This window comes from Rhinoderma darwinii, chromosome 3, assembly GCF_050947455.1.
Source record: "Rhinoderma darwinii isolate aRhiDar2 chromosome 3, aRhiDar2.hap1, whole genome shotgun sequence".
In the NCBI taxonomy this organism is placed as follows: Eukaryota; Metazoa; Chordata; class Amphibia; order Anura; family Rhinodermatidae; genus Rhinoderma; species Rhinoderma darwinii.
In genome coordinates this window covers 214,135,419-214,160,970 of record NC_134689.1, presented here as the reverse complement: position 1 = coordinate 214,160,970, position 25,552 = coordinate 214,135,419, and the positions used below count along the sequence as shown (strand labels likewise).

The window sequence follows — 25,552 nt, the reverse complement described above, 5'->3', positions numbered from 1 at the left end:
CGAGCACTGAGACCCCCACCAATCGCTAGAACGAAGCAGCTGAAGCGCACATGTGAGTTGACAGCGCTTCGTGTCTGTTCGGCTTTTTCCGGAAAGCCGATGTATTGGAGTACGGGCACATAGACTTTCTATTGAGTCCGTACACCGATGCATTTAGGGCTTCAGCTGCTTTGTTCTAGCGATTGGTGGGTGTCTCAGTGCTCGGACCCCGACCAATCCAAACTGCTGACATGTCACTATGACATGTCAGAAGTTTGTCAAACGTCTACATTTTAAGGTGTTATTAAAAAAACACACAAAAAAAAAATCTTATTTCTTACACTAGGAATTTCTATAAAACACTTCAGTATATTACATTTCTCAATAGCTGCATTTATGTTTCTACAACATAGTTTGCTCCAAAGAATATTTGTACTTTATTTTTTTTTCATTTACATTTTCTCCACTTCTTTCATAGATATTTAGTAGGAGTATGATTTAAAATAATATTACTAATAATAATAATCATAAGATTTAAAGATGAAATTACTCTGTTTCATTAAATGTTTCATTAAATACATTGATTCCTTATATTGAATTATCCATATTTGCTCCATAGAACATAATTTGACTTCCCCAATGAATTTAAAAAGAGGTGATTATTATTTTGTATTATTTATATGTACATTACAAATTTTAATTCAACATTTTTACATTAAATGACTTTTTAACTTTTGTTATAATTTTAATAGAATTAACTGAGTTACAAATGTGGTGTTTGTTTTTAATTATTTTATTCTTAGTTCATGAAAATGTTATTTTTTTATTCTGTTTTGTAGGAAAAGGAAGATGCCTTATCTGATACTTCAAATTCTCATCAACAAAAAAGCCCACAAGGACTAAGTGATACAGGCTATTCATCAGATGGTATATCTGGTTCACTTGGAGAAATTCCAAGTCTAATACCTAGTGACGAAAAAGACTTCAATAAGGAAGCAACAAAAAAAGATTTTCTTTCACATGAAAGCAGTCCTTCTAGTCCTTCAGATTTAGCAAAGTTGGAAAGTACAGTTTTATCAATCTTAGAAGCCCAAACAAGTGTTCTTGCTGATGAAAAGTTCCGAAAAGGTAATGATATGTATGGTAAATTTGCTGGACAGGGTCAAGAGAGAAGTAGAACTAAGATATTACCAATGACACCAGAATCCTACAGTTCAGAGGAAGAACTTGAAGATATTCAGGAAGAGGAAGAAGAGACACTAGAGGAGAATGGAAAAAGGGGGTTTCCATCCCGGAAAGTTCAAATGGAGGGCGTAAACACAGAAAAAGATAAAATTGTACGCAAACGACGTGATTCAATAGATGACAGTAGTGAAAGTGAAAATTCACCAGTTCCACAGAGGAAAAGAAGAACTAGCAATGGATCATCAAGTAGTGATGACTTTAAACATGATGATAGTCAGGGATCTGGAGATGATGAAGACTTTATCCGAAAACAGATTATTGAAATGAGTGCTGATGAGGATGCATCTGGCTCTGAAGATGAAGAATTTATTAGAACAAAATTAAAGGAAATAAGTGCTAATGAAACTCAGAAGAAAGAAACTAAAGCAAAACCAATACCAGCAAAGTGCAAGAGATTAACTAAAAAAAGCAGCGCAACCTATGATGAAGATGGAATAAGGCGGTACTCATGGCATGATGATGATGAAGAGGATGAAGATGAGAAAATTTATGATGAGAGCCCTGAACCGAAATTTAGAGAAACTAAAAGTCAAGAAAATGAAGAGCTTTCAGTAAGTGGCGGTGGAGGACTTAGAAGATTTAAAACTATAGAGCTCAATAGCACTATGTCTAATACCTACACTGAAGACTCTAGCAAACAGTCTACCGTATTATATTATGATGAGGAACCAGAGTTGGAGATGGAAAGCTTAACAGATTCTCCAGAAGACAGGTCACGTGAAGAAAGATCATCAAGTCTCCATGCTTCAAGTTTTACTCCAGGTACCTCACCAACTTCTGTTTCCTCCCTGGATGAAGACAGTGACAGTAGTCCAAGTCACAAAAAGATGTCAGGAGAAAGCAAACAGCAGAGGAAAGCACGGCATCGATCTCATGGACCTGTTCTACCCACTATTGAAGACTCTTCAGAAGAGGAAGAATTAAGAGAAGAGGAAGAACTTTTGAAAGAGCAGGAAAAGCAGAGAGAATTGGAGCAGCAACAAAGAAAAAGCTCTAGTAAAAAGTCCAAAAAAGACAAAGATGAACTAAGAGCTCAGAGAAGGAGAGAAAGACCAAAGACACCCCCAAGCAACCTTTCTCCTATTGAAGATGCTTCTCCAACAGAAGAATTGCGTCAAGCAGCTGAAATGGAAGAACTTCATAGATCCTCATGTTCAGAGTATTCACCTAGTATTGAGTCAGAACCAGAAGGATTTGAAATTAGTCCTGAGAAAATATTAGAAGTTCAAAAGGTCTATAAATTGCCTACTTCAGTATCGTTATATTCTCCTACCGAGGGGACCTCTAATGTTGTTATAACAGAGAACAAAAGCGGACAGCAAACTCTAAAAAGTGCAGAGGAGGCTTATGAAGATATTTTATGTAAAGCTAAATTATATCGCAGTGATAAGGAAAAAGAAGAAGTCTTTGAAAAAGAACCTTTATATGGGGGGATGCTAATTGAAGATTATATCTATGAATCCTTAGTTGAAGAGAATTATGACGAAAACTTGGATGCTAATATAAGTAGTCAACATAATTTATTTGACCAGCGATTAAAAGAAGTAAAAAACAATTCTGCAAGTGATATTCGTATAGATATTGTTCAGACTATTGCAAGTGTAGACAGTAAATGCTTTAAAACAGAAACATTCCATTCTATGTTGCCTCAAGAAGACATTGTCTCAAGTTCTTACATTGTCCCAGAAAGCCATGAAATAATTATTTTAGATAACGCAGATGAAAGGCAATGCCATGATGATGCTACTGGCTTTTATGATATTATTACTTGTCAAGACATGCAGCTAACACCAGGATCAAGTCCAACTCAACATAGAAATGAGTTTAGCATAAAAACTGAGCATACATCTTCTATGAATGTGAAATTATGTAAAACTGAAAATATTATACTTACTGCTTCAGTGGAGTCATCCTCTCTGAACTCAATGTCTATTCCTGATGTTAAAATAACTCAGCACTTCACTGCAGAAGTACCTGAAGATGATTTTAACATAGAAAAAACTTCTGATTTTTCTGTTTCAGAAAAAACGGAAGAATCCATAAATGGCAAAGATGGCTTTAATGCAAGCTTATCTTCTAATGCTGAAAGTGAATCTGTTTTAATATCTAATTCTTTCATATCACAAAGTGACACACAGTTTAGTCAAACTTCAGCATTCAGTTCAGTTACTGATGTACCTACTATAGGTCATGTAATAATTACAGTTCCTGATGTCGCTCAAGATACCAGTGCCCAAACGCTACCATTTTCTTCTGCTGTGTGTACCATGGCAACAGAAAGTATTGAGAATGTATTATCAGACGTTAAAAGCAAAGCGCTTCCAAAGGATACATCAAATGCTGCTGGGTCTCTAGTAAATCATGTGAAACCTATCACCACTGAATGCATAGTGTCATTAAAGCACACTGTGACTTCTGCAGCAGTTACACATGCAACAACCACTGCCCCTAATTTACAATCTGTCATGTCATCTGTTCCATCAGTCACTACAAAAGTAATGTCTTTCTTTAAAAGTTCTTCTGATTCTACTGACCCTGTGACAACTCAAACTTCTGTTCCTCCACCACCCCCTCCACCACCTCCATTACCTCCAGCAGCAACCCCCAAACCAGCAGTAAGCACAAAAAAGAGGCCAGCACCTAAAATTCCGACAACACAAGCAAAACCTTACACAATAGGATACAACAGAGAATCCGTTCCGGAAGGTTTACCATTAACAACCAGTTCAACGCCTATATCTAGGCCTCATGCTCCACCTCCACCTGTCCCTCCAAAGCCATCTTCTATTCCTGCTGGTTTGATATTTAGTCATAAGACAATTGAAGGCTCAAGACCACAGAAAGTAACAAAACCTGTGGCATATGAGCCACTATTTGCTATGCAAAAGAGAACAGAAGCACAATACAAAACACCAGCGCATCCTATACAATCCAGTATGACTTTACACTTAGCTTCATCTACAGAATATCAGTTACCTTCTCCAACATCACCTCTTTCTCCTCATTCTAATAAATCATCGCCGAGATTAACCAAACCTTCTCAAGAAACCTATGTTGTTATCACTTTGCCATCTGAGTCTGGTACCCCCACCGAAAGTTATTCATCTCAAACTACAACATGTTGGCCTCTACAGACATCTGTCCATGAGCATATACCACTTCTAACACAAACAGTGTTTTCTACCACACCATTCAGTGTAAATAAAAAAGTGGCAGTATGTCAACCATCAGATAATTTGTACAGTTTATCGCAAATAACAGCAGAAGTTACCAAGACTACTGTTTCTTTACCTCAAAACACAGCCTCTGAAGTCACTTGCATTCCAGATGTTTTTCCAACGGAAAGAGCAGCAACAGTTGGGAGACCTACTGAATCTAATGCTATTATAGACCTACGCACATTAAACAAGATGGATTATAAGGTTAAAGATTTTGACGTTGATAACTGCATTGACCTCTCTTCCACAACAAATGAGGGAAAACGGCAGTCTACTGCACTTAGTTCTATGAATCGACCAATAAGTGCTGTCCAACCTGCTATAGTAAACCTTAGTACTGCATCTCCAGTAATTTCATCTACCTTACTAGTTACTGAATCCGATACCGTATTGACTTGCTCAACAACTATGAGTTATACATCAAGTTTGGAGAGTCTTGTTGACTTAGGAAATTCAATGAAGGAACCATTAAAACTGACAACTTCTAAACAATATGAGGAGGAAAAGGTGGCATATTCCTTTGATGTAGAAGTGCCAATTAACTTATCTCTGGGTGTTCCGGCATACTCAACAGCTGGATCCACGACAAAACCTTTCCCCGTTTCCTCTGGTAGTGTAACAAATGTCTCTACTGATATCTCTACCTCTCAAGAATCCGTAGACAGTGGTGTAGTGGATCTTAGCACAACAAAATTCCTCAGAACAATGGTAACTGTGGATGATGCATCGTCAGCAATTGTCACTGAAATAATTGAAGATGATAAACCTGTGGACTTAACTGCAGGTAGAAGAGCTGTGTGTTGTGATGTGGTATATAAATTGCCTTTTGGAAAAAGTTGCATTTCACAACAACCGTCCACTACTTTACCTGAAGATCGTTTTGGATATAGAGATGACCATTATCAGTATGACCGTTCAGGAATTTCAGGTTTTAGGGGTATGAAACCCTCTATGTCTGATACAAATTTAGCTGAAGCAGGACTCTTTTTGTACAAAAGCAAAAATACTTTTGATTACCCAGTTGGAATAGCTGATGTTGCTGTAGACCTTACATCTGGGAAAATGACTACAGGTCAGTATGATGTGCCAGCAAATCTTTCTTTGAAATGTGATTTTGGTGTTCCCCATCTCATTTCCGGGTAAACATTTTTATTTAATTTTACTTAATTTATTTCTTTTTTGGCACATTGTGACAAAATATTTTGACGTACTGGTGTATTTTATTTTTTCATTATTTGTATGTTTTGCTCACAGGTTCATGCATGTGCCTGCATGTTCCACGTTTAATTTTGCTTTTTGTCCAAATAATCATTAACCTGGAGATTTGCATGCAATTTTACCCATGTATTTCATCAAGATTGGATGGCTCACGGAACCACCAAACATCAATGTTTTTAGGAAATGGACTATAACTGTACCCCTATACTTTCAGGTGAGGCTTTGGATTACCAAACCAAGACTACAGGTCCTTACCCAGAGACACGACAAGTCATTTCTGGCCTTGGAATAAGTGCCCCCCAGTATTCACAAGCACGCATGACTACTTCTATAGTCCCACCATATGGTATGGGAAGTGTTTTGCGGTCATGTAATGGAGTTGTTTATTCATCAGTTACCAGTCCAATTCCTTCAACGTTTGCGATCACCACACAACCTGGCTCTATATTCAGTACAACCGCAAAAGATTTATCTACTTTCACTACTGGTGACGCAGTTACTTCAATTTCAAGCTTAAACCAAATTCAACCGCTACCAAGAACATATAGCATGTTATCATCACCAGTGGGAGATGTTACGGATGCATTGTCTGTGATTGATACTAGTTTGCAAACATTTCCTGTAGAAGCTGCAATAAGTACACAAGGCGAACTTATTTCCATTTTGACATCAGAATCAGATACTTTCTCTGAAATGGGTGAAGATGAGTCATCTTTTATAATGCCATCTGATGATGGTAAGCAACAGCACCTACATTTGCAGCGTGAGCTTCTAGAGCTGGAAAAACTAAAACAGCAGAGATTAGCTGAGGAGCTTGAGTGGGAACGTCAGGAAATTCAAAGATTTAGAGAGCAAGAAACTTTTATGGTTCAGAAAAAACTTGAAGAATTACAGTCAATGAAACAACACTTACTGTATCAACAGGAGGAAGAGAGACAAGCTCAGTTCATGATGAGGCAGGAAACACTGGCCCAACAACAGCTACATCTTGAGCAAATTCAGCAACTTCAGCAGCAACTCCATCAGCAGTTAGAAGAACAAAAGATACGACAAATGTATCAATATGGTTATGAGTCTGAAAATGTGCCACCTCAAATAGCTTCTGAGCAAGGGATTTTAGAAGGTCAATATTCAGCACCAGAGGAAGGACAGTTCTGGACTGGTGATCATACTGCAACCACATCAGCAACAGTTGCAGGCATTGAAATGACACCAAGTGATACATGGTATGCTGTACAGTCAGATGGTGTTCCACAATATATTTCGAGACCAGGGATACTAAATTCTGTTTCTGAATTGTCTCTAAAAGACATGGATATTAATGATGAAAGGCAGCTTAAAAAGAGGAGTTCCATGCCTAGACTGTGTGGTATGTATGATGAAATAGATGGAAATATGCAAGAAGATTCAAGATCTTACAGACTAATTGTTGATAGTGGAGTTCAAACCGATGATGAGGATGGAAATGAAAATAGGTATACTGGCAGAAGAAGAAAATCCAAAAAAGGTGTTGATACAAGCGTTCAGACTGATGATGAGGATCAAGATGAATGGGATATCCCCACAAGATCAAGAAGACGGTCACGTGCAGGAAAATACAGTGATGGAAACACTGATGCTGATAAATCCAGATCATTCTCCAAAGTATCTAGTATAGCTGTGCAAACTGTTGCAGAAATTTCAGTACAAACAGAACCACTTGGAACAATAAGAACACCTTCAATAAGGGCAAAAGTTGATTCAAAAGTTGAAATAGTTAAGCATATTTCTGCTCCAGAGAAGAGTTATAAAGGAGGAAGCTTGGGCTGTCAAACAGAAAACTATTCTGATGTACAAAGTTCACAATATCTAAATGACACATCACAAAAAGATAAAAGACGCCCAACACCCTTAGAAATAGGTTACTCTTCTCATCTTCGAGCTGATTCAGGACTGCAGGTTGCGCCTTCTCCTCCTAAGTCCCCTAAAGTTCTTTATTCACCAATTTCACCAGTTTCCCCTAACAAAGCTTTAGAATCTGCTTTTGTTCCCTATGATAAAACAATGGTGGATGACATTGGCACTCACAAGCCACATGCTGATATGGTGCAAATTCCACCATCAAGTCCAAAATCTGCAAAGGTCATGCAACGCTCTATGTCAGATCCAAAACCCTTAAGTCCAACTGCAGAAGACATTGCTAGAACACAGTTCCAGTACTCAGATGGATACTCAGTAAGAACTCATTTCTATTATCTAAATTATTTTTAAAGCATTTAAAATTAAAAGTTATTTTTATTATTAAGAAAGTAATTTGTATTAATCTTTGTATATATTGAATTAACTTCTGCAGAGTAACCAAATTTCTCTATAGAAATCTTTCAGATATCTTCATGTATTTCTTACTGAATCATCCTACCCTTTGCATTATCTACCTATATTATGCATCTCATTAAAAATATATTAATTCATATATATATATGAAGGTGTATGAGAATGTTATGAAGAATTTATTGTTATTTATTGTGTAAGAAGAATATCCAAGTGTTTTGCACCCAAAGTTGCAGCGATTAGATATTAAAGGGACATTGGTGGTACATTGATAGGTTATTATAGCCAAAGACCATTTATACGGCCTCTGGAAGAAAGGTGAGCGGAGCCGTTAGGAGATAAAGTGCTATTGGCTACCCCAGCACCGCTGCTACTTTGTTCTAGCATTGACAGGGTTCATAATGGTTGGACCCTGCAAAACTGACATTATTGGCATATCCTAATAATATGTAGCTCGTATTACCAAAAAGTGTTTGAAGTGTTACTTTATCATATCACATTGCAAAAGCATTAGGGTTAGTACACACCTAGTGTAAATTCTGCAGATCTTCTGCAACGTATTTAGTTGTGGACAATCTGACGAATAATATAATAGCAGCAGAGTGGATGAGATTTGAACAAATATCATCCACACGCTAAGTTAGGCCTTATTCACACGAACGTGTCTGTTTTGCGCGCGCAAAAAACGCTGCGTTTTGCGCGCGCAAAAGTTCAGTGTGGCATCTGTATATGGTGCATGGCTACGTGATTTTCGCGCAGCCGGCATTATTATGACACTCTGTTTTGATGTTACGACACAGTAAAGAAGGAGGGGCTTTTATGTTCCCCTTCACTTCTTTACCTACTGTAGCGTGAATCACACGCGTCACCCGGAAGTGCTTCCGTGTGCCGTGCGCGATTTGCACGCACCCATTGACTTCAATGAGTGCGTGCTGCTCAAAACACGGGCAAGTATAGGACATGTCGTGAGTTTTACGCAGCGGACATACGCTGCGTGAAAATCACGACCTGTCAGAACGGCCCCATTGACTTACATAAGTCCGTGCGACGCGCGTGATTTCCATTCATCTGAATAAGGCCTAAATGATAACTGGGAAAAAACGCTCAGAAATTGACCTGCGGTGTGTTTTTTTAATCCGCAGGATGTCAATTGTATTTGCGTAATCGCTGCTTTTTTGTTGCAGGTTTTCCAAATTGAATTCACTGGGGAGGTAAAACTCTCAACAAATAGCAGAATTCTTGCCCAGAATTCAGTGCTTCTTTGTTCAGGCTGGCCTCCTGGGATGATGTTTCATCCCATGTGACCGCTGCAACCAATCACCGGCTGCAGCGGTCACATGGGATGAAAAGTCATCACAGGAGGCCGGTCTGCAGGACATCAGAGGGTCGGTTTTTTTATTTTTCGCTTCTGTTTTCCGCAGCGGAATTCTCTGCGGCCGCCAGGGCGAATGTGCTGTGTACTTTTACTCAGTATATCCACCCTGTGTGAACATATCCTAAGGCCGGGTTTCCATGTAGCATAAACTCTGCAGTAATTTTTGCAACAGAATTCTGTGGAGAAATTCTGCACAATTTACAGTAGCAGAAAAGTGGATGAGATTTAGAAATGTTGGTGCAGATTTGGGGCATTTACGCAACGAATCTGCACCAATGTTTGCATATTTGACAGGTAATTCAGACGTTGCAGAAAAGACAGCGGACTTTTTGCATTGCAAAGGCTGAAATCCGCAGTGAAATTCCGCTTCCTCTCCGCAACAGTCAGAGGGAAAATTCCGCACCGCAGCCTATGGTCCGCATTGGAGTTTTCCACAACATCTGAACTACCTTCCCTTAAAATGTATTGAAACAACTGTAAAAAACGGCCGCAGGAGAATTCCACTGCGGACTGTCCGCAGCGGAATTCCACAGCAATTCCGCCACGTCTGGCCGTGCCCTAAGGGTGTGTTCACATATATCAGTTGCATCAGCTCCAGTTTTTTTGTCTCTCATGTGATTACAACTTATGCGAAAACTGATTGCCATCAGGCTTTTTCACAATTTTTACTACAAAACCATCAGTTATTGATAGTTGTCATCAGTTTACCATCCGTTTTTAACATCAGTTTTTACCACAGTGGTCCACCAAAAAGGTAGTCTAGGGTCTGAAAATGTGCCAATTTTATCAGAGTGGTGAATAGTTTGTGATAGATTGGATACATGATAGATTAGATACATGTGTACCATGTCAGGGCTCTCCTTCTCTGCTACGGCCTCAGCGCTACACTGAAGTCTGACACACATTGTAATGTTACGTGTGTATTGTGTATATTGTGCAAGAGATCCAATGATCGCTTGTTCGGGTCCTCTAGAGGGACTACAAAAGTAAAATGTAAAAAACAGTTCAATATTAAAAGTTCTAAAAAGCCTCCTTTCCCATTTACTCCCCATATTAAAAAAAGAGACAATTGGTATCTCGAGCGTCTGTAAAAGTCTGAACTTTTACAACATAACATTATTTAACCCCTTCCCGCTGCAGCCATTTTTCAGATTTTCATTTTCGTTTTTTCCTCCCTACCTTCCAAAGGCCATAACTTTTTTACTTTTCTGTCGATATAGTCCTATAGGGCTTGATTTTTGCGGGACGAGTTGTAGTTTGTCGTTGCACCATTTATTGTGCCATATAATGTACTAGAAAACAGGGAAAAAATTATTTGTGGGATAGAAAATGAAAAAAACAGCGATTCCTCCATTATTTTTTCAGCCCCCAGGCAGCCATAGCAACCATCGCCACCCCGCAATTGCATTGCGTGGGGTGTGATGAACTGTTAGAGGGGGTCGCCCCCCTCTTTCTAACGTCGCTATTGATATTGGCATTTAACAAGTTAAACAAGCGGGATCGTGCTCGAGCGCGATTCCGCTCATTACTCTGAAGTGACGGCAGTATCATACAGCCAAAATCGGCATCATATGGAGCGGGTTCACTCCGTGAGACCGTTCCATACTTCCCTTACCCGACTTTGGCATATGGATACATCAAATGTCGGGAAGGGGTTAAACTGCACAGGGAACGCTGTAAAAAAAAAAATGTAATTGCCAGAATTGCTGTTTTTTTGGTCAACTTGCCTCTTACAAAAAATGGGAAAATAAGTGGCTAAAAAGTTCCATGTACCCCAAAGTAGTACCAATAAAAATTAGCACTCATCTCGTAAAAAAAATGCCTTCGCACAGCTCAACAAATAATAAAGGCTATGGCGACACAATATAATTATTTTTAACAATTAGTTTTTTCTTTGTAAAAGTAGTAAAAAAAAAAAAACTGCTATATTTTTTGGACAATAAGACGTATTGCACCATAACACACACCCATAATTTATAGGATAAAACTGTATATGTCCTATGGGAAATATTAAGGCAATACAGTACAACAGTGACCCAATACAATGCCAGCCATAGTGCCCCAATACAATGCCACCCTTAGTGCCTCAATACAATGCCAGCCACAATGCCCCATTATTAGGCACCCTGCCCCAGTACAAACACAGCCTCAGTGATACAACATATTGGCACCTGTAATGCCCTGACACTCCCCTGAACTCAGCAGATATCAGAGGTGTGAAGAAGCAGGGGTTAATGATGATGGCTAATGTTGTGTTTCTGTTCATAGGAGGGGGCGTGGCTAGAAGGTCCTTGCAGATCAGTACCTGCATAGATTTACTTTTCTGTGTGTACAAATGTCCGTGCTATTTGCTCACTGAACAGTCAGATTTTACGTGTGTGTGTGTGTGTGTGTGTGTGTGTGTGTGTGTGTGTGTGTGTGCGTGTGTGTGTGTCATAACTGTTCAGTGAGGAGATAACAGAAATTCTTTACACACAGCACAGGACATGCTGCTTCCATAACACTCTAGTGCAAGGACCTTTTGAATAAGATCCTTGCACTAGAGTGCAAGGACCTGCTTAGAGTGCAGTCTCCTGCTTCTTCATTCACTGGCAACTGCCTGAATTCAGACTATTAGACGCACCAGAAGATTACAGCACAGATTTTAGGACAAAAAGTGCATCTAATAGTGCGAAAAATACAGTATATGAATTTAGTATCGCCGTAATCATATTAAACCACAGAATAAAGTCCCTTCTACCACTCGGTGAAGGCCGTAAAAAATAAACATTAAAAACAATGGAGGAATCTCTGGTTTTTCTTTGTTTACCAGTATATTATATGGTACAATAAATGGTGCCGTGAAAAATAAAAAAGTTATCGCTTTTTGAATGCAGGGAGAAAAAAACGTAAAGAGAAAAACAAAAATGATTGCTGCGGCAAGGGGTTAACAATTTAGTGACAAGCCTATTTTGGGCCCTAATGACCATTCAATTTTCTTTTTCATTTTTTCATTATTGCATTCCAAGAGCCATAGCTTTTTAAATTTTTTGAGGGCTTGTTTTCTTGTGGGACAAGTTGTATTTTAAATGCACAATTTTGCGGTACATGTAATGTATAACTTTTTATTAATTTTTTTTTCGGTGGGATGGGGAAAAAAGCTATTTTTTTTAGGCTTTTGTTTTTATGCTGTTCACCATGTGGTATAAATAACATGACAGATGTATTCTCCGAGTCGTTACGATTATGGCAATACCAAACTTATATAATTTTTTATGTTTTACTATCTTTGCACAATCAAAAAAAAAACCAATGTGTTCTTCTGTCGCTGCATTCCAAGACCGATAACATTTTTCAGTTAATGGAGCTGTACGAGGGCTTTATTTTTTGCAGCACAAGCTGTCATTTTCAGTAGGCTATTTTGGGGAACATGCAACTTTTTGATGATCTTTTTTTTTTTAGTTTTATGGTAACTGGATTAACCAAAAAATAGTTTGGTTGCACAGACACGGCAATTCCAATTATGTGTAGATTTTTATTAGATTTTTTCTAAAAAAAAAAACATTTTGTAATAGAATACACAGATTTTTTTTTACTTAAGATTTATTTATTATTTATGAACACTCTATTGAACATTTTTTTATTAGCCCTACAAGGGCACTTGACCGTGTGATCATTTGATCGCTTGCATAATATACTTCACTACTAGTGCAGTGTATTATGCCTGTCAGTATAAAAATTATTTAGACGAACGTGATATACGTCCGTGCAACGCGTGTGATTTTCACACGCCTCGCACGGACCTATGTTAGTCTATGGGGCCGTGCAGACTGTCTGTGAGTTTCACGCAGCGTGTGTCCGCTGCGTAAAACTCATGATATGTCCTATATTTGTGCGTTGTTCGCGCATCACGCACCCATTGAAGTCAATGGGTGCGTGAAAATCACGCGCAGCACACGGAAGCACTTCCGTGTGCCGCGTGTGATTCGCGCAACAGCAGTAAAAAGTATGAATGAAAACAGAAAAGCACCACGTGCTTTTCTGTTTACAAACATACAGAGTGTCATAATGATGGCGGCTGCGCATCATACGCTGCTGACACACGGAGCTGTTAAGTAACTTTTGCGCGCGCAAAAAGCCGCATTTTTTGCACGTGCAAAACGCACACGCTCGTGTAAATCCGGCCTAACTGTCTGCCTTGGAAACCCATCGGCCCTCCAAAATTGCATTGCGGGGGTGCCAATGGGATGATTGGGAGCCCCTTCCCATTGAAACCACTTAAATGCCGAAGTCACTATTGACAGTGGCATCTAAGGGGCCAAACGGCTGTTAGAGTAAGAGCCTGGCTCTTACATAGCTGAGCACTGATGTCGGGTTTCTGCTGCAGCGTCGTTAAAAGAGGTATGCAGCATAATAAAACCTTAGTGACCACCGTAAATAAGCGTATTGGCCGTCACTAAGGTGTAGACAAAACGTTTTGATTTTGTATCAATAAATATATAAAAATGTCACACACATTAGCTTATTGATTTTCGCTGCCCTCAAATAACTTTACTGCAGCATGTACATTTACAGTATGTCGACACACAGGGTTAACCTGTGTACATCAATTTGTGTTGTCAATTTGAGTTGTCGTGTGTACCCCATAGCATTAAAATATAGTTGCGGTTGCCTCATTTCAGGAAAGTGTCATGGAGCTAAAATACAGTGCCCAATTTCAAAGCACAAAATAAAAATTATAATATCAGAAATAAAATGCCTTTAGTCTCTAAAGCTGCACCACAGACACATGGGTGTCCCTACACAAGGAAGAATTATAGGATTAACTTGTACTGTGCGCACATAGACTGTACAGAGAAAAAAAAGTGTCCTTTTGGCTCCATACTGCAGAGCCTAAGGGCTTGTCCACACGTAACGGAATTGCTGCAGAAAGTGTCTGCAGCAATTCCGCAGAAAGTAGCAGGATTTCTGCTGCGGAAAAACGGCACCATTTCCTGTGTATTTTACTGCAGAAAATGGTGCGTATTTTGCTGTGTTTTTCTCAATGTTGGAAGATGGTGACTTCTCCTCTGAAAAACGCAGCAAATCAGTCCAATTTCCACAGCAGGAATTGACAAGCTGCGATACGAAAAATACGCGCTGCAAGTCAATTTCTGGTCGGAAATTTTACGCAGCGTGTGGATGAGATTTCTTAAATCTCACCCACTTTGCTGCTACTGTATTCTGCTGCGTATTTTCCATCCACAATTCCAGACAGAAAATATGCAACAATTGCGCTATGTGTGGACAAGCCCTTAAGCATTCCATATGCTGCCTAAGGCTATGTTCACACGGGGTATTTTGCAGGAGGAATATCTGCCTCAAAATTCCGTTTGGAAGTTTGAGGCAGATATTCCTCTCCCTGCACGCCGATTTTCGCGGCGATTTTCGCGCCGTTTTTCGCCCACGTCCATTTAGCGCTGCGGGCATAAAACAGCGCGAAATACGCTCTCTCTGCCTCCCATTGAAGTCAATGGGAGGTCAGAGGCGGAAGCGCCCGAAGATAGGGCATGTCGCTTCTTTTTCCCGCGAGGCAGTTTTACTGCTCGCTGGAAAAAGACGCCGACGCCTCCCATTGAAATCAATGGGAGGCGTTTTCAGGCCGTCTTTGCCGAGTTTTGCGACGCGGTTTCCGCGTCAAAAAACTCGGCAAAATACCCCGTGTGAACATAGCCTTATAGTGCCTCTGTATGGCACTGTATTACGGAGGATTTCTCCTTCATAATATGTCATCAAATATAGTATGCCACGTTTACTATTTCGTGAATTCACTATGAACTCATATGGGGAATTTATTATTATTTCTATGGCAGTTTTCTGGTGTAAAAAAATGTTGCAAACAGGACAAAAGTCAGAATTTTCAAAAAACACAACAGAACTTTTGTGCCGTTTGTGCTGCTCACATCACTTTTTTGAAAAGTCTGACAAATTTATTATAATGTATATCACTAGGCGACTGGAACATGCAGTCGTCAGATCACTTGCACAATACACTGCAATGCTTATGTACTACAGTGTATTGTGCTTTTTCCCATCTCCTTTTAAGCCCTGCTTCTGGCAGGGTTTCATACGAGGACTGGGATGGAAAACCTGAGAGCCTTCCTTAGGCCCCCAGGATGCCATGATAACCTATCCACACCTTGCGATGACATCGCCAACGGATCAATGGGGTGCCGGAGCGGGCCTCCCCTTTGTCTAATGGCTTAGATGCTCCAGTCACTGCTATTGATCTAAGGCATCTGGCATCTAAGCAATTAAAACAATTGGGATCAGAGTTATCGTGTTCGAGAGAGTTGTCAGCTGTAATATACAACTGACACCTATGACATATGGAGCGAAATCAGTCCATGAGCTTGCTCCATACCCACCCCCCTCCTGACTATGGCATATATGTGCGTCAAATGTCGGGAAGTGGTTAAAATGTTTATGTAAACATCATCTCTGTCTTAAATCTATGCGATTCCCAAGGCATTTAAGTCCTTAATGACCGTTCACCGTCTTTTGACGGCAGGCGGTGCAGGTCCCCAGCCTACAACGATGTCTTTTGGCGTCGCTCTAGTTGAGGCTGATGAGCGCCCGTGTGAGCACTCATCCTCTAAGTAGGAGCTGTTACTAACAGCTCCTGATCTTAGAGGAGCCTCCTGAATACAGCTGGGGTCGGAAAACATTCGGACCCGAACTGTTTAACCCTTTGATTGCCGCGGTCCGTGATCGCGGCATGATCAAAGGGAATTCTCCTCTTTGATCGCATCACCAGGATTCCGGTGATGCGATCAAAAACTGGGGAATCCCTCTGCAGTCAGCCCTGGGGACCTACAAAGGACCCCAGGGCTGTCTGTTCCGGTTTTTTTGCATTATGTGCTGCCCGATCAGCAGCCTGTGTCATAGGGACACAGTGTAATGTATTAGAAAACAGGAGTATGCTAATACATTACAAGTAAAAAATAAAGTTATAAATAAAGTTATCCCTTAATGGGATTTAAAAAAAAGTAACAAAAAAATAAATAAATAAAAAAAGTCCCAAAAAAAGGCATTGTTTTGCATAAAATATATTTTATTGCCCCTACACTAAATAAAAACATAAAACCTACACATATTAGGTATCTACACGACCGTAATAACCTGAAGAATTAATTTAATCGGTTATTTAGCATGAAACGTGAACGGGATAAAAAATAAACAAGAAAAACAATGCCAAGAATCGCTTTTTCCTATATTCACACCGTAAAAAAAAAAAATACTATTTCTCTCGCATAAAACAAGGCCTCATATAACCACGTCAATGAAAAAATAAAAAAGTTATGGCTGCTGAAAGGCAGAGAGCCAAAAACAGAAAAATGTAGCTGGTCATTAAGGTCTTTTCAGGCCCGGTCATTAAGGGGTTAAAGACCTCATAATCTTTGCTATGAATAAAGATTCATAGCCACATTTGTTATTTTCTATGATTTTTTTTTTTTTTTTTAACTATAACAATTATTTAAGCCTGTTGTGACTTCCAATAATGAGTGGTTGGAGTTTATGAATACATTCTTATACATTTAATACAGAGGCATACATATTGTGACATGCTCAATGAGATGCTTTATTGCGTAGCTATTCTTCCCTAGAAGAAAAGCTTCACATCAAATGGACACATTGGACACATCAAGTGCTAACACTTCGTAATTTTGCCACTGAGAGCTACAGAACTGTTGGTCAAAAGAGGGAGCAGTGAGACTAGCTTGGGTTTCTTTCATGCGAGTGGGTGCAAGAATGACCCGGATTACATTACTCTTATCCTTATAGTGGTTTACATAGACAAATCCCTACTTTCTCTCACCGCTCCATCCTCTGAGGTTTTAGCAGCAACATTTTAACAAGTTAAAAACAAGTTGTAAAAAATTCACTTTGTAATCTGATTTAATATACGAGCACAGAACCTTTAAATTTGTCTGATTCTGACATCACTACCTATAAAGTAAGCACTCAGAAGTGAACCAAAATGTTTATTCTGTTAGAAAGACAAACTGCTTTGTGGTTATTGTTGTTAATTTAAATTTAATTTAACCTCTTGAAATATAATAAATAATAACTCTCTAGCAACCTAAAATTGACTGACTAGCAAGTATACAAATTCCAGCTCAAAGTTAGTTTTTCAGTATTTGTCCCAGTACTATTATTGGGATGATTAAAGGGGTTTTCTCCCCCAGAAAACCATTTCATAATGCAGCTCCCACAGCAATCAGGGAAAGCCTTGTCTGGCCAGACATTTCCCTGGCAGCGCCAGCTACAGGGAAAATTAAGTATTACATGGCAACCATTCAGATGAATAACAGTCCATTTAATACATGGACAATCTTGTCTGTCTGAGAGTCTGAAGTCTAAATGCCGTAACAGGGCATATTCGACAGAGATTGATTCAGGAGATAACTCCTTTTAATATAGTTACATAGTTAGTACGGTTGAAAAAAGACACATGTCCATCAAGTTCAACCAAGGGATGGGAAAAGGAAAGGGATGTAACAAAAATTCTACACATTGACATAGGAGCTGATATTTTTTCGTTCTAGGAAATTACATTCACATTAATTCACATTCAGTATCAGAAATGTAATTATTTGACATTATTTGGGCATTTTTATCTTCAATGTTGTTTTGTAACAAGAGGATCTCCTTATCCTGTTGCTTAATCTTCTCCCCACAGTCTATCCCCCACCCACCAATATAGTCTGACCCATCTCTAACCTAACTACCCATTTATTTTCTACATTGTCCTCCCGCCTCAGACCTAGTTTACATACTGCTCCATCCCAGCTAGAATTCTGTCCCCCAGCAAATCATCTGCAGAATACAGTTTGTACCCCAATGAAAAGTCAGCCCAATGCTCTAGGAACCCAAAGCCTTCTCCTCTACACCAAGACTTAAGCCATGTATTTAACTCCCTGAGCTCCCGCTGTCTTTCCTGTGATGCGCATGGCACACTGCCTGTGTATTCCTGAGAATACAACCTTGGAGGTCCTTCCCTTCAGCTTCTAGCCTAGGTCTTTAAAATGATTCTTAAGGCTTCTCCACCTACTATGTATTCTGTCGTGGGTTCCCACATGGACCACGACAGCTGGAGCATCTCCGGCCCCTCCCAGTAATTTATCCACCCATTCCACCACATGCCGAACCCTGGCACCAGGAAAACAGCAAACCATTCGGTTGAGGCAGTCTTGGCGACAAATTATTCTATCCGTCTTCCTGATTATAGAATCCCCTACAACTACTAATTATACTAATGTGTATTTGCTTTGTTGCTCTTATAGACTTTTGTGTGCTTCAGACAAATCGAATCTTTGGAACGATACTTTAACCCCGTCCCGACATTTGTCGTAAGTATATGACACGGAAAGCCAGTGCTTCCTGCAAAATGTTGTATACTTACGACAAATGCATGGCACCGGCTCAGAAGCTGAGTCGGTGCCATCATCACCGGATATCAGCTGTATCTTACAGCTGACATCCTGCTGTAACGGTGGGGACCGAAGTTAGCTTCGATCCCCATCATTAACCCCTTAAATGCAGCCGTCAAAATGGCTACATTTAAGGTGTTTGCAGCTCATCGACACCCCAGCAATGAAATCGCCGGGTTTCCGGTGGCTGCAATGGCAACCGGAGGCCTAATACTGGCCTCCCAGTCTGCCTAGCATGGAAAACTTCCAGCCCCCGCCCTGTGGCTGAGCCTGAACGGCTTCCGTAGCTGCCGGCAAGATGGCACTGGCTCAGGAGATGATCCGGCGTCATCAGCGGTGGATGTCAGCTGTATTTTACATCCACCTGAAAGGGCAGGAACCGGAGCTAGAGCCGATCCCTGCCATTAACCCCTCAGATGCAGCGATCGGATGCGATCACTGCATCTTAGCAGTTGCGAGCAGATCGCCAGCCCTGACAAGCAATTAGGACTTGCAACTGCTGCTATGGCAACAGGAGACACAATGGCCTCCTGCTCTGCCATTATGGAAGCCGATTAGGCCCCACCGGGAGGCGAAGCCTAATCGGCTTGCTGTCAGTGAATAACTGACAAATCTAATACATTGCACTACGTAGGTAGCGCAATGTATTACAAAAAACAAATCTGACAGTTGGACCTTCAAGTCCCTTAGTGGGACTTGAAAAAAAGTGTAAAAAAAAAAAAAAAGTGAAAAAAATACGTTTGAAAACATAATAAAAGTTTCAAGTAATAAAATAAAACACAATCGCCCTGTTCCATTATCAAGTCCTTTATTATTGAAAAAATAATAATAAACCATATGTATTTTGTATCGCCGCAACCGTAACGACCTGAGGTATAAAAATATTATATTATTTATTGCATGCGGTGAACAGCATAAAAAAAAAACTTGAAAGACTATACCAGAGTTTCTGTTTTTTGGTGACTTTGCCCTCCAAATATTGAAATAAAAAGTAATCAAAAAGTCGCACGTATCCAAAAATGGTACCTTTAAAAACTATAGCTCATCTCGCAAAAAACAAGCTCTCATACAGCTCCGTGGACGAAAAAATTAAAAAGTTATGGTTCTCACAACATGGCAACAGAAAAAATACATTCTTTTTACAAAAGTAATTTTATCGTACAAAACGTTGTAAAACATAAAAAAGTGCCATAAATTAGGTATTGCCGGAATCGTACTGACCTGCAGAATAAAGTTAACATGTAATTTATAACGCATGGTGAACGCTGTATAAAAAACCCCTAAATAAATTATGCCAGAATTGCTGTTTTTTGGTCACCTTGCCTCTCAAAAAATAGGCTAAAAGTGATCAAAAAGTTGCATGTACCCCAAAATAGTACCAATAATAACTACAGCTCATCCCGCAAAAAACAGCCAGGAAATAAAAAATATGCAATTGTGCAGATCAGAGGGGAACATTTAGCCTGTTTCAAGAGGCGATTTATCGGGGCCCTAAAATTAGGGAACCAGGAAGGGGGGGCCCAAACATATCTGCTAGAAGCGAGGGCGCCCGTATTATACTAGGATAACACTTCCTAGCAAAATTCCCCAAACTGCAAAGGTGCGGAGTGTGGACCAAAAGGGGGATAAGTAAAGACACTGTTTATCAGTGCTACACCGGCCTGTGCAGAAATAATTGCTTCACAGCGTAAGGGGGGATTCACACGAACGTGTATTGTGTCCGTGCGGGCCGCGTCACGCACAGACCAATACAAGTCTATGGGGCAGTACAGACAGTCCGTGCTTTTTGCGCAGCGTTTGTCCGCTGCGCAACAAGCGCGACATGTTCAATATCTCCGCGTATTTCGCGCATCACGCACCCATTGAAGTCAATGGGTGCGTGAAAACCACGCAGGTCGCACGGAAGCACTTCCGTGCGAACTGCCTGTTTCGCGCACCAGCTGTCAAAAGTGCTTTTCTGTTTACAAACATCCAAACGGAGTGTCTTTGAGATGAGCGAACCCGGACAACCGAACCGAACTTCACCGGGTTCGGCCGAACTCGTTTTGGCCGAACCCGGCAAAAAAATTTCCGGTACGCGACGTCAGGAGATAGTCACTGTCCAGGGTGCTGAAAGAGTTAAACTGTTTCAGCACCCTGGACAGTGACTTCCGATCCCAATATACATGAACGTGTAAAAAAAAAAAGAAGTTCTGACTTACCGATAACTCCCGGCTTCTTCCTCCAGTCTGACCTCCCGGGATGACAATTCAGTCCAAGTGACAGCTCCAGCCAATCACAGGCCAAGCACAGGCTGCAGCGGTCACATGGACTGTGGCATCATCCAGGGAGGTGGGGCCCGATGTCAAGAGAGCCGCGTAACCAAGGACGCGTCACCAAGGCAACGGCCGGGAGGGAAGTTCTCGGTAAGTACAAACTTTTTTTTTTTTTTTAAACAGGTTTCTCGATATTGTGATCGGCATTCACTGTCGAGGGTGCTGAAAGAGTTACTGCCGATCAGTTAACTCTTTCAGCACCCTGGACAGTGACTGACGTCGACTAGACTCATCTCTATGATGGCGGCTGCGTGAAAATCACACAGCCGCACATCATACACGGATGACACACGGAGCTGTCAAGTGGTTTTTGCGCGCGCAAAACGCAGCGTTTTTTGCGCGCGCAAAAACGCAACGTTCATCTGAATCAGCCCTTAATACACATCTATGGATTATTTTATTGTTTACCCCATTATTATACCACCTGACTATGCCCCTTATGTACTCTGCCCAGCTTACATATGCCCCCACATTATAAACGGAAACACCAGTAATACTCAAACAAACCTACTACCAAGCAAAATCTACGCTTCAAAAGCCAAATTGCGCTCCCACCCATCTGAGCCTTACAGCGTGCCCAAACAGCAGTTTACTTCCACATATATGGCACCGCCATACCCGGGAGAACCCTTTTAACAATTTTTGGGGTGTGTGTCTACAGTGGCATAACCTGGGCACGACATACTTGCCACTGAATTGGCAATTCTGGGGAAAAATGTTAATTTTTACTTTGCACCATACACAGCGCATTTATTTATAGAAAATACATGTGGGGTGAAAATGCTTACTACACCCCTTAATAAATGCTTTGAGCGATGTAGTTTCTAAAATGGGGTCACTTCTGCGGGGTAGCTCCAGAGCCATCTGATCCTCTGCAATTGTGAACCATTCTGTGTCAATCGCCAAATTAGGCCTCAATTTTGCATGGTATTCTCTCATTCCTTAGCCCTGTCGAATGTCCAGGCAAAAGATTAGTGCCCCATGTAGGGTGATTCTAAAACCGGGAAATACAGCATAATAATTAGAGAGCTGTCTTGTTATGGTGGCACAAGCTGGGCACCACATATTGGCATATCTATTGAAAAATCCCATTTTCACTCTGCAATATCGAGTGCACACTAATTTATTCTTTTTCTCCTTTAGTCCTTGTGGAAATGAGAAAAAATTTGCTAAATCTACATTTTCTTTGAAAGAATGTAGATTTCCATTTTCACGGCCTACTTCCAATATTTTCTGGAATAAACCTGTAGGGTCAAAATGCTCACCATACCCCCAGATAATTTCCTTAAGGTGTGTAGTTTCCCAAATGGGGTCACTTTTGGGAGATTTCCACTGTTTTGGCACCGCAAGAGCCCTTCAAACCCGACATGGTGCCTAAAATATATTCTAATAAAAAGAAGGCCCCAAATCCACTGGGTGCTCCTTTGCTTCTGAGGCCGGTGCTTCAGTCCATTAGCACACTAGGACCATATGTGGGATATTTCCTAAAACTGCAGAACCTGGGCAATAAATATTGAGGTGCGTTTCTCAGGTAAAACTGTGTTACAAAAAAAATGGATTAAAAATGATTTTCTGCAACAACAAAAAATTGAATTTGTAAATTTCATCTCTACTTTGGTTTAATTCCTGTGAAACGTCTAAAGGGTTGAGAAACTTTCTAAATGCTGTTTTGAATACTTTGAAGGGTGAAGTTTTTGAAATGGGGTGACTTTTTGGAGGTTTCTAATATATAAGGCCAGGCGGGTATTACTGGTACTCCCGTCAGGGGCCAGGCCACATGGATGAAGAAAAGGGGCCGGCTGGGCTGCCATCGTCGCCCCTCGGACTGTTGCCCCCCCTCGCAGCGTTCACGGGCCCCCCCTCGCAACGCTCGCGCCCGACTAACGCCCGCGGCACCCCCCTAGCAACGCTCGCGGCACCCCCCTAGCAACACTTGCGGCACCCCCTGCATACCTGTTGTAGCTTCACTGGACGGGGAAGATGCAGCATGTGCTGAAACTCCGTGTGGAGATCCCGCCCCCCATCTCCTCTACTCTGCCGAACGGACCTGCAGGCTGGTGAGTATTTTCCCCTATCCATCCTGCTTCCCATCCCCCTGACCCCATTTGTAGAATGTATAAGGTTGATTAAAATGTTTTTTGGGATTTTTTCATTTTCCTAGCAGTTTTTTTGCTGCGATTTTCATAATCACAGCAAAAATGGTGCAGTTTTGCCACGATTATATAAAAATCGTGGCAAAACCGCGTGATTTGTGCCGCAATTCCGAAAATTGCATAAAAAAAGGATACAAAACATGAAAAGTGCTGTTAGGCTATATTCTCACAGTGCGGTCAAATCACGTTTTTGCCGCGATCTTGCAAAAATTGTGGCAAAAAAATGGGATTTCACCACACTGTGTAACTAGACTAAGGCCTTATTTAGACGGCCGCTTTCGGTCCGTGACATACGGAGCGTGTATCGGCCGTATTTCCCAGGCCGACCACAATTCATGGAGCCGGACTCCTAGCATCATAGTTATCAGTGTTGTTGGGAGTCCTTGCCTCTCCGCGGGAATACTGTCACATACTGTAATGATGCTTTCAGTACGGGATCGGGGACAGTATTCCCACGGGAAGGGAGGGACTATGATCATAGATAACTGTGATGCTAGAAACCCGGCTGCCTGAACTATGGTCGGTCCGGGAAATATGGCCGATACACGCTCCGTATATCACAGACTGAACATGGACGTCTGAATAAGCCACTTACTTGCCTCCTATTTTTGGTGCGGATTGCGCACTGAAAATTCACTACAAATTACAATATAAGGCCTTATTCACACGAACGTGTTATACGTCCGTGCTACGCGCGTGATTTTCACGGGCGTCGCACGGACTTATGTTAGTGAATGGGGCCGTTCAGACTGTCAGTGAATTTCACACAGCGTATGTGCGCTGTGTAAAACTCACGACATGTCCTATACTTGCCCGTGTTTCGCGCAGCACGCACCCATTGAAGTAATTGGGTGCGTGCAAATCGCGCACAGCACACGGAAGCACTTCCGAGTGACGCGCGTGATTCGCGCTACAGTAGGTAAAGAAGTGAAGGGAAACATAAAAGCCCCTCCTTCTTTACTGTGTTGTAACATCAAAACAGAGTGTCATAATGATGCCGGCTGTGCGAAAATCACGCAGCCACGCACCATATGCTGATGCCACACTGAACTTTTGCTCGCGCAAAACGCAGCGTTTTTTGCGCGTGCAAAATGGACACGTTCGTGTGAATAAGGCCTAAGGAGATATTCAGACCAACGTGTGTGAAATCAGACGTGAAGAACGGCCGATTTGCAGCCGTGCGGTACCCGTTTTCACACATCTCTCATAGACTTGAGTCTATTGAGGGATCCGTGAAAACGCACAAAAATAGGACATGTCCTATTTTTTTTACAGGCCCTTCACACGGTCCGTTAGAACAACGACCATGTGAATAGCCCCATAGAAATACATGCAGCCGTGTGACGGCCATTAAAAAAAACGTCCTTCACATGGACGATTAACACGTTAGTCTGAATAAGCCCTAACTCATGTGAATGGGGTTTGTCAAAACCTCATGCATGTGCGGCATTTCACCCCACAAATAATTTTTTTTCAGCTTCCCAGTACATTATGAGTAGAGATGAGTGAACCGGGACAACCGATCCCGGTTTCGGTCCGAACATCGCGAAAAGTTCGGTTCGCAGCGAATCCGAACTTCACCGGGTTCGGCCGAACACGTTTTGACCGAACCCGGGCGGGCAGAAAAAACATTACAAAAATATTATAATAATCGGCAGCCACTTGTCTCTATCAATCACTGATAGAGAAAAGAGGCTCTGGCACTTTTCCTGATGTCCATATACGTAAAGTGACATCCGAAGCTTTGCAAAGCCTGAGTACATGGCCGGAGCGTCGGCAATGCTCTGGCCAGGGATTCCGGCCCTGGAGAATCCCCTGATGTCACTTTACATATATGGAAAGCGATGTCAGGAGCTTTCCCAGGGGCAAAGTCCACGGCTAGAGCACTCGTGATGCTGCCTGGGGACTCCGGAATAACAAAGTCTACTACGCTATTCCATCCTTCAAAAAGAAGGTAAACCGACGTCTACCAGCCCGACGGAGGCTAAAAGGACATAATGGAGCCCTGTGAATTACCGTCTACGTTGTTTATACTGTAAGGTAGGAGATTTCCTGACTACACGATAAACTTAGGGCAACAATACGATGTGAAGGGGAAGGGAGGGGGAAGCGCTTGTGAGGATGTAAGGAGCACTAATGCTCCGCTCTTACGTTGCCATTAAAGTTCAATGTGTTTTTCCACAGCTCTGTTCATGGGCAGTGACTTCAGTAGTTTCCCCATGGCCAATCCCCAGGCGACGTATCCCACTGTATGCCATACAGTCGGATACATTTTAACTAAATAGAT

The 25,552-nt window shown here is 41.3% G+C and overlaps 1 protein-coding gene across 4 annotated transcripts in view; it reads left to right on the top strand.

The window, feature by feature from the left end:
• The window catches only part of PCLO (piccolo presynaptic cytomatrix protein), a 369,907-nt gene that overhangs the window by 216,454 nt on the left and 127,901 nt on the right, over positions 1–25,552 (top strand). For all 4 annotated transcript variants that reach the window (XM_075857363.1, XM_075857364.1, XM_075857362.1 and 1 more), the window contains exons 5-6: positions 819–5,514; positions 5,875–7,874. In XM_075857363.1, coding sequence (XP_075713478.1) covers positions 819–5,514; positions 5,875–7,874 — 6,696 coding nt within the window. The remainder of the gene's footprint in view (positions 1–818; positions 5,515–5,874; positions 7,875–25,552) is intronic.